Raw genomic sequence first — 9,605 nt, 5'->3', positions numbered from 1 at the left:
CTAATTCATCTTTGTGTGTGTGTGTGTGTGTGTGTCTAGGTGTTAGCAGAAGGCAGGGTCCTGTCATACAGGAATGCTCAGGTGAGCGATGCAGGTCGCTACACCTGTGTGGCAGTGAATGCAGGCGGAGAGCAGCAGAGAGAGTATGACCTGCATGTGTACGGTGAGCTTCCTCTTCCACCTCATTTCCACTTCTTCTTCTTCCTCTTCTTTCCCTTCGTCGTCTTCTTCCTCTATATCTTCCTCTTTTTCTTCTACTTCTTCCTCTTTTTCATCATATGTGAATAAGGATATGAAGATGTAATATAAATATCCTGAGCAGTTATTTCACAATTCACTTCTCAGAGAGGTTGTTTGATTCATGTGATTAAAATTTCAAAATGTAAAAATTACACGAAATCTGGAAGCAGATTTATTTTTTTTTTCCCTTCATTTTATTTAGGTCTGTTTTTTTACATGCAGTACATTTAGATTTTAGTTACAAAAAACTTGACATGTCCTGAAGTCCTGAAATGTCTCCTTTCCTTACATACAATTGGATTTTCTGAGATTATAATTGATGCTGTTTTTGCTTTAGTGCCTCCCAACATCACGGGGGAAGAAGTGAACAGCACGGTGCTGATTGGCCGTTCAGTGGAGCTGCGTTGCCAGAGCGATGCCATTCCCCCGCCCACTCTGAGCTGGCGTAAAGACGGGCGGCCGCTTTACAGGAAGCCGGGACTGAGCTTGTCCGAGGATGGCAGTGTTCTACAGGTGTGCTGAAGCGGATTAAACATCATAGATCAAAGTCCTGATCTCCGAGTACATGTTATTCCTTTATATAGATTGTTAATGGTATTTATGTATAAATGACTATGTTTTGTTGCTTTGTGTGTGCAGATTACGAGCGCTCAGATACAGGACACGGGAAGGTACACATGCGAGGCCACGAACATAGCAGGAAAAACTGAGAAGAACTACAATCTTAATGTGTGGGGTGAGTCTCTACACACTGCTGAGATTGTGCTGTGCAGTGGCTAATAATATCAATTATAGGTGCAGAATGATTAATAAAATAAAATTAAAAAACAAAAGTGATTACTCAGCATAAAAAAGTTATTTAATCATTAAGCAAATTATAATGTGCATTTTATTTCACACTGCGTATTATTAGTTTTTTACCTTTAATTTAAAAATGGCACCTTCTTCATTTGTGTAATAATTGAAAGGATGGGTTGTGATAAACCTGCTATTAACATGTTATAAACCTGCTATTAACATGTAATAAACCGGCTATTAACATGCTATAAACAAGTTCTAAACCGGTTTTAAACTTACTATAAACAAGTTATAAACTTGCCATTAACATGTTATACACCTGCTATTAATGTGTCAAACCTGCTATTAACATGTTATAAACCTGTTATAAACAAGTTATAAACCTGCCATTTACGTGTTATAAACCTGCCATTAATGTGTAAACATGTTAAAAACCTGCTATAAACTAGTTATTAACCGCCTATAAACTAGTAATAAACTTGCTATTAACATGTTATAACCCTGCTATTTACAAGTTATAAACTTGCTATTAATGTGTTATAAACTTGATATTAACATGCTATAAACCTCATATAACTTCGTTATAAACATGCCATCAATGTTTTATAAATGCGTTATAAACCTGTTATAAATGTGTTATAAACCTGTTATAAACCAATTATAAACCTGCTATTAATGTGTTATAAACCTGGTATAAACTAGTTATAAACCTAAATCCCTCAATTTAACTAAATGTAATAGTATAGTTTAGTTAATCCTGTTTAAAACATCTGTTTCATTGTACAGCCCTGCAGATGGATTATGTTTAAACGGGACCGTAGCGTTTATCCAACAGTCACAATACACCTTTACGTGTGTGCTCATTTATATGAGTTTGGTTAATCTCCAGCGATAGACGGATATAAAGTGAGAACGTAGTAAAGATCCACGTCTCTGTTTCACTCGTTCAGTCCTGCCGAGTATCCGTGGCTCTGATGAAGTGTCTCCTCTGACGGTGAATGTGGGAGGCCTTGTTACTTTGGTCTGTGAGTCCAGCGGGATCCCTCCTCCAAGCCTCATATGGAAGAAAAATGGTAAGATCATCATCATCATCTTCATCATCCTTTCAGCTACTTCAATCTTGGCTCTCTGTATGATGCTTGTTTGTTTTCTTTAATGTCTGCATGTAGGCTCGGAGCTGAAGACAGACTCGCGGGTGCGTGTGTTGTCCGGAGGACGTCAGCTGCAGATCTCCAGCACAGAGAGAACCGACGCCGCGTCCTACACCTGCCAGGCCTCCAGTGTAACCGGAACTGCTGTCAAGGAGTACAGCCTGCAAGTCTATGGTACCTCACAGCACAAGATAGCACAGGACTGCACAGACTAGTCTGAATTATTTTCCTTCATATTCCTAGTCTCACACACACACACACACACACACACACGCACACACACATACAGCCAATGCTGTAAAGGAGCCAAGCCTTCACAGATAAAATCTGCAGGATTGCAAAAACTCGGTTTATTAAACAAATCATAAACAAAACTGAAACCAAGACTGAGCCAAACAAAGACCAAACACAGACAAAACAAAAATTCCAAATAAATACGGTAGACAATTAGACACATAAGGGACAGGTGTGCTGAGGTGGGAAGGAATAGACGGTGGGGCAGCCTGACATCTAGGGGTCAAGAGAGGTCGAACACGTAGACCAAATGAATTAGGAAACCGTATTTTTAATTACAGTCGCCTTTGGGTCATAATTAAAATTGGAGAAAAAAAAACCCTGTTTTTTCACCCTCGAGGCAAAATAGAGCAATAAACTCAGGGCTATTAACTCAGCTGCTGACAAAATATGGTAATGATGTCATGATGTGTAATAAAAAAATAAAAAAATAAAATCCTGCTGTATGTCTTTCTAAAATAATTAAATTAAATAAATTAGTTTTAAAGGGGCACGGTGGCTTAGTGGTTAGCACATTCGCCTCACACATCCAGGGTTGGGGGTTCGATTCCCACCTCCGCCTTGTTTGTGTGGAGTTTGCATGTTCTCCCCGTGCCTCGGGGGTTTCCTCCGGGTACTCTGGTTTCCTCCCCCGGTCCAAAGACATGCATGGTAGGTTGATTGGCATCTCTGGAAAATTATCCGTAGTGTGTGATTGCGTGAGTGAATGAGAGTGTGTGTGTGTGTGTGCCCTGTGATGGGTTGGCACTCCGTCCAGGGTGTATCCTGCCTTGATGCCCGATGACGCCTGAGATCGAGGTAGTTCGGATAAGCGGTAGAAAATAAATGAATGAATGAAATTAGTTTTAAAATGTAACAAGCATTTTTCCATATTATCTGATTTTTAAAGATAATTACACTTGATGCTAAAATCTGCTCTACAAAACTACCTTAAAACTCTGAGCTGGATCTTAGAGTCAATGTACAGCATAGTCTTCTCCTACACTCCTCTTTTCCTTCCACCTACAGTTCGTCCCTCCATCAGCTTACCAGATGGCGGAAAAGGTGACGTGACGGTGGTACGGGGAGGAAACGTTACACTGCAGTGTGAGGCAGATGGCGTGCCCAGGCCTGCCATCACCTGGCTGAAAGACGGCAGACCTCTGGGAACAGGCTCAGGAGTCCAGATCCTCAGCGACGGCAGACTCGTCCGCATCAGAGACGCTCAGGTGGGCCACACCGGACGCTACACCTGCATTGCCGTCAATGTGGCCGGACAGGACGAGAGCAAACACGACGTCACGGTTCACGGTGAGAACATAATGGCCCAGATTTTTGTAAATAAATACATTCAAATAAATAAAACAAACAAATAAATGAATAAAAATTAGTAAATACATCAGTAAATAAATAAATAAATACTGTGAATAAATTAAAAAGCATGGTGTAAATCCATCAAAATATTATAGTTATAGGTTCAGATCCATTACATTTTTTAATAATATTTTTTAATTGCATCTGCATACGATATTGTGTGTGTTTGTAGTTCCAGCAAGCATTATCGGAAACACACAGGGGACGGAGAACGTAAGCGTGGTGGTGAGAAATCCAGTGGTGCTCACATGCGAGGTCTCGGGAATCCCGCTACCCATCATCACCTGGCTGAAAGACAGCCGTCCAATCACCGTGTCAGGCTCTGTCAGGGTCATCTCAGGTATCTGCTGCTGCTCTAACCTTTTTTTTTAGTAGGATCAGTCCAAGCTGTGTGGCGTCCGTGTGCTAGCTTGCTGTCGGAGGCTAGCCAGGCGTTATAAATCATTCATCACAGCTTGGAAGGAGAATCTGATTACAAGAGGCCAAATTCAACAGTATGAAAAAGAGAGCGGAAAAGATAAACAGTGGCACGGGAGTTATTGTGTTTGGATAACAGACAGATAGATATAAAAAAAAAAAATCATGGCTTTTTGCTGATCCAGAAGTCATAAAGCACACAGGATTACAAGGATGCAGGAAGTCAGGCTCCAAAGCCAACTTCATGTATGTGAACAAACCGAAGAGACTCAACAAGCTGATCCATAGCAGGAGCTTCTGCTGAGCTTGTTTTCTCAGGTGATTCTCCTTGAAGGTGATAATTACTCCTTTTACAGTGAGAGTGATTGCGTGAGCAGGTTGAGGAGCTTGTTTGAACAGCTGTCTTGTCAAACTCTCCCGAATCCCATGAAACAATAAGGACATTGATGTGGATTGTTGGTTTTCTGAAACAGAGTAAAACAGAGTTTGGACTGTTGCAGGTTGAGACGTGAGCTTTAAGATTTATGTCCAACATTTCTTCTTATTTAAATGTCAAGGTGAGGCTAAAAATCAAGACGGTAATAATGTGGGTGCAGCCTCTGTGTGTCTGGAATTACTGTGTGTGTGGAGTATGTCTGTGTGTGTGGAGTCTGTCTGTGTGTGAGAGAGAGTGTGTGTGTGTTGTGTAGTCTGTCTGTGTGTGTGGAGTCTGTCTGTGTGTGTGAGAAAGAGAGAGAGTGTGTGTGTGTGTGTGGAGTCTGTGTGTGTGGAGTCTGTCTGTGTGTGTGGAGTCTGTCTGTGTGTGTGGAGTCTGTCTGTGTGTGAGAGAGTGTGTGTGTGTGTTGTGTAGTCTGTCTGTGTGTGTGGAGTCTGTCTGTGTGTGTGAGAAAGAGAGAGAGTGTGTGTGTGTGTGTGTGTGTGTGGAGTCTGTCTGTGTGTGTGGAGTCTGTCTGTGTGTGTGGAGTCTGTCTGTGTGTGTGGAGTCTGTCTGTGTGTGTGGAGTCTGTCTGTGTGTGAGGGAGAGAGAGTGTGTGTGTGTGTGTGTGTGTGTGGAGTCTGTCTGTGTGTGGAGTCTGTCTGTGTGTGTGTGTGTGGAGTCAGTGTGTAGAGTCAGTGTGTGTGTAGAGTCAGTGTGTGGGTAGAGTCAGTGTGTGTGTGTGGGTTCAGTCAGTGTGTGTGTGTTCAGTAAGTGTGTGTTAAGTCAGTGTCTGTGTTAAGTCAGTTTGTGTGTGTTCAGTAAGTGTGTGTTAAGTTAGTGTTTGTGTTAAGTCAGTTTGTGTGTGAGAGAGAGAGTGTGTGTGTGTGTGTGTGTGTGTGTGGAGTCTGTCTGTGTGTGTGGAGTCTGTCTGTGTGTGTGTGTGTGTGTGGAGTCAGTGTGTGTGTGGAGTCAGTGTGTGTGTAGAGTCAGTGTGTGGGTAGAGTCAGTGTGTGTGTGTGTGGGTTCAGTCAGTGTGTGTGTGTTCAGTAAGTGTGTGTTAAGTCAGTGTCTGTGTTAAGTCAGTTTGTGTGTGTTCAGTAAGTGTGTGTTAAGTCAGTGTCTGTTTTAAGTCAGTAAGTGTGTGTTAAGTCAGTGTGAGTGTGTGTGTGAAGTCAGTGTGTGTGTGTGAAGTCAGTGTGTGTATGTGAAGTCAGTGTGTGTATGTGAAGTCAGTGTGTGTATGTGAAGTCAGTGTGTGTATGTTCAGTCAGTGTGTGTGTGTGTGTGTGTTTGTCGAGTCGGTGTTAGAATACAGTGTAACGCATTAAGTAAGAAGTGCTGCTTTGTATATTACTGAAGAGAAGAACATTCATGTTGATCATCACTTGCTGAACTCAGGGTCGAGGAGGCCTCGGGTTTACAAGTAGGAATGTGTACGACTTGAGGCAGTTTTCTTTGTTTGGTTGGAAATGCTTATGTTCTGAATACTGAACAGTGTGACTTGTGACTTGTTGTAGGTGGGCGGAGTCTGCGCCTGATGCATGCTGCAGCGGAGGATGCTGGAAGATACACCTGCATCGTTTCTAATGCTGCCGGAGAGGACAGGAAGAACTTTGACCTGGACGTCTTGGGTAACAGCAGACGCTGCAGGATTGTTTTTACAGTTAACAAGCACTGGTACGACCCTGGATTTTTAAAATTTGGCCATTTCTTTCCAATTAGTTCCTCCAAACATTGTCAACCAGGGTGGGATACAGGATGTGAGGGTGAAGGAGCAGCAAAACATCACTCTGACCTGTGAGGTCACCGGTATGTCTTTATCATACACTACAAACTACAAACACACAATAGTGTCCAAAGTGTACAAACACACAGTGTTTAATATCCTCTTCTCTTACACGTACTTCTTATAGTCACACTGTCGCCATGTACCAATGGTAGAGTTAATAAACATGGCATAAGTGGGATGTGTAGTGCTTTATGTATTACTCCTATACTGACCTATGCTGGTGTTGCTCAGGGAACCCAGTGCCTGAGATCACATGGTTAAAGGACGGCCAGCCCGTGTCGGGTGAAGAACGTCTGCAGGTGATGTCACACGGGCGATTCCTTCATATAACTGATGCTCAAGTGGTCGACACGGGCAGGTACATCTGCCTGGCTTCCAACAGCGCCGGAGACCGCAGCGTTCACTTTAATCTCAACGTCCTAGGTGTGTGTGTGTGTGTGTTTAGAATATTGTTTATCCTGTACATATATGTCTATGTTTATGTCTATGTCTAGGGTTTATGTCTACTTATATCTGGTTTATGGTTTATATTTATTTCACGTTCTTTTACACTGGTTATTTTATTTATTATTTATTGATTTATATATATATATATATATATATATATTTACATATATACATATATTTTTTTAAGAATTGAACTACTTTGTGCATGTGTGTATTTTTAAGTGTATGTGTGTGTATGTCAAACGCACTGTGAAGCACTTTGGTCAGCCATGTGGCTGTTTGTAAATGTGCTATACAAATAAAGTTGAACTTGAACTTGAACTTGAACATATGTAGCAGGTTAGTACCAAATAAACACTAACATATTTCACTATTGTTACCGATTAACTAAAAACGGTAAAGCATGTAACTCAGGTACATTTGACACGTTCATGCCTCAAGTGTAATTTCCTCAAAATCTAATCGGTAAAAAGATTTAAAGAAAAAAAGATTTATAACGTACACGTGCTTATATTATATGCTATAATATGATATATTATGAATAGTATATATGTAGTATGTAGACATTTGACCACTGAAGTGTGTCTGTGTGTCTCTCAGTTACTCCCACCATCGCCGGCTCTGGTCCAGAAGGAGCTTCTGAGGAGGTGACTGTGACTCTGAACAGCCCCACATCTCTGGTGTGTGAAGCTCAGTCCTACCCCCCAGCCATCATCACCTGGCTTAAAGACGGCACACCTTTCGAGTCCAACCGCAACGTCCGGGTTCTACCAGGTACCGAATCCCAGAAATACCGTCCTACAGCACTGTTTACAAAGCCACATACTGTAGCAACACCACCATCAGCCAGTCTCAGGTGTATTTAACAAGACTGATATACAGTATATATATACATATATATTTTTTTATTAATATACTGAGGTAAATGGCGATGTTCCCCTCAGGTGGACGCACTCTTCAGATCCTGAACGCCCAAGAAGAGGATGCTGGGAGATATACATGTGTGGCCACCAACGAGGCCGGGGAGACCCTGAAGAACTACGAGGTTAAAGTGTATAGTGAGTATGAAAGATAAGTTTTTGTTGTTTTGCCCAGGGTGCTGTCGTTAAGCAGCGTACGATTTAAAAGTCTGTGTGTCTTTCTCCCTGAAGTTCCCCCTGTTATCAGTAAGGACATCATCCAAGGAGAAGGCTTCGCTCCAAAAGAGATCAAAATTAAAGTCAATAACACACTGACGCTCGAGTGCGAAGCCCAGGCAATCCCAGTCCCGACTCTACACTGGTACAAGGATGGCCAGGTCAAACACACACACACACACACACACACACACACAACCTCATGTTTAAGTTTGACAATTTTTCTCAAGAGTCTTGCTCATTCTCTTCAGATCCTTAAAGGAGACGGGCGTATTACTGTAACACCTAACGGTCGAATCGTCCAAATAAAGCAGGCTCAGGTGTCTGACACTGGCCGCTACACCTGCGTCGCTACCAACATCGCAGGCGAGGACGAAAAGGACTTTGATGTAAATATACAAGGTGAACAGGGCTTCACACACTGCACTTTATTTATTACTAAAACACGCTGGTGCTTTGTTTCCCAAATTACCTTCTGCAAAAACAACTCAACATGGTATATTACAATAGCAGTACTGATCCCTCTAGTGGCTGATATGTATGTGTGTGTGTGTGTGTGTGTGTGTGTGTGTGTGTGTGTTCGTTATTTTTCCTCAGTTCCTCCTAGTTTCCAGAAAAATGGTGACTCCGGTATCGTTTCCACTGGCGAGGTGAAGGACGTCATTCTGAACAATCCTATCTTGCTGTACTGCGAGACCAACGCTGTGCCACCTCCCACTCTCACCTGGTACAAAGACGGCCATCCGCTCACCTCTAGCAGCAGAGTGCTGGTCTTACCCGGTACGTCCGTGTTACCTGTTCACGTGCCTGTAGGTCTTTAGTGAAACAGTATATACAGTGTATTGATTTGCATGTTTAAATACATTGTTCATCAGTATCATTTTTGTGTTTTACACACAGGTGGTAGAGTGCTACAGATCCCTCGAGCTCAAACTGAGGACTCGGGAAGATATACATGCGTGGCCATTAATGAGGCTGGAGAAGATTCAGTCCAGTACGACGTTAGAGTCTTGTGTACGTAGGTCTCAAAACTAGAAAGTAGCAGCATGACGAAGCTGTCTGTTTGTTGGCTGATAGTGACCGTGTGCTTCCACATGCAGTGCCGCCATCTATTCGTGGAGCTGACCGAGACGTTCCTGATGACGTGACAGTGTTGGTGAATAAGTCCACACTGTTGGAGTGTCATGTGGACGGAAACCCTACACCTAAAATCAGCTGGCTTAAAGACGGTTTGCTTTTAAACCCGGACAGGACGCACACCCTGCTGTCCAGTGGCAGGACACTGCAGGTGAGACGCATGAAGAGAAACACCTGGAAACAAGAAGAATATTATACCAGAAAAATCTTGCCTCTGTTTTTTCCAGATCAGTCCATACTCCATCAGTCCATCAGTCCAGGCTCTTGATTCTCTGAATCAGTTGTATTTCTGTGTTGTTCAGGAAGTGTGTGTGCCTGTGCGTTTGTTCGTGTGTTTGTGTGTATGTATGTGTGTGTTTATGTATGTGTGTGTTTATGTATGTGTGTTTGTATGTGTGTGTGTTTGAATGGTTGTGCGTTTGAAT

The 9,605-nt window shown here is 42.5% G+C and overlaps 1 protein-coding gene across 1 annotated transcript in view; it reads left to right on the top strand.

The window, feature by feature from the left end:
• hmcn1 (hemicentin 1) overlaps positions 1-9,605 on the top strand; it is an 88,600-nt gene that overhangs the window by 53,113 nt on the left and 25,882 nt on the right. Inside the window, exons 40-56 of the mRNA XM_060883718.1 lie at positions 40-163; positions 578-753; positions 880-976; positions 1,989-2,111; positions 2,208-2,363; positions 3,492-3,773; positions 4,009-4,176; positions 6,189-6,302; positions 6,394-6,480; positions 6,692-6,883; positions 7,508-7,681; positions 7,852-7,965; positions 8,059-8,204; positions 8,295-8,445; positions 8,641-8,823; positions 8,944-9,057; positions 9,144-9,331. Coding sequence (XP_060739701.1) covers positions 40-163; positions 578-753; positions 880-976; positions 1,989-2,111; positions 2,208-2,363; positions 3,492-3,773; positions 4,009-4,176; positions 6,189-6,302; positions 6,394-6,480; positions 6,692-6,883; positions 7,508-7,681; positions 7,852-7,965; positions 8,059-8,204; positions 8,295-8,445; positions 8,641-8,823; positions 8,944-9,057; positions 9,144-9,331 — 2,589 coding nt within the window. The remainder of the gene's footprint in view (positions 1-39; positions 164-577; positions 754-879; positions 977-1,988; positions 2,112-2,207; positions 2,364-3,491; positions 3,774-4,008; positions 4,177-6,188; positions 6,303-6,393; positions 6,481-6,691; positions 6,884-7,507; positions 7,682-7,851; positions 7,966-8,058; positions 8,205-8,294; positions 8,446-8,640; positions 8,824-8,943; positions 9,058-9,143; positions 9,332-9,605) is intronic.

Source organism: Tachysurus vachellii, chromosome 12 (assembly GCF_030014155.1).
Source record: "Tachysurus vachellii isolate PV-2020 chromosome 12, HZAU_Pvac_v1, whole genome shotgun sequence".
Taxonomy (NCBI): domain Eukaryota; kingdom Metazoa; phylum Chordata; class Actinopteri; order Siluriformes; family Bagridae; genus Tachysurus; species Tachysurus vachellii.
Note: the sequence above shows the minus strand (reverse complement) of the source record. Positions and strands in the feature narration are given on the sequence as shown.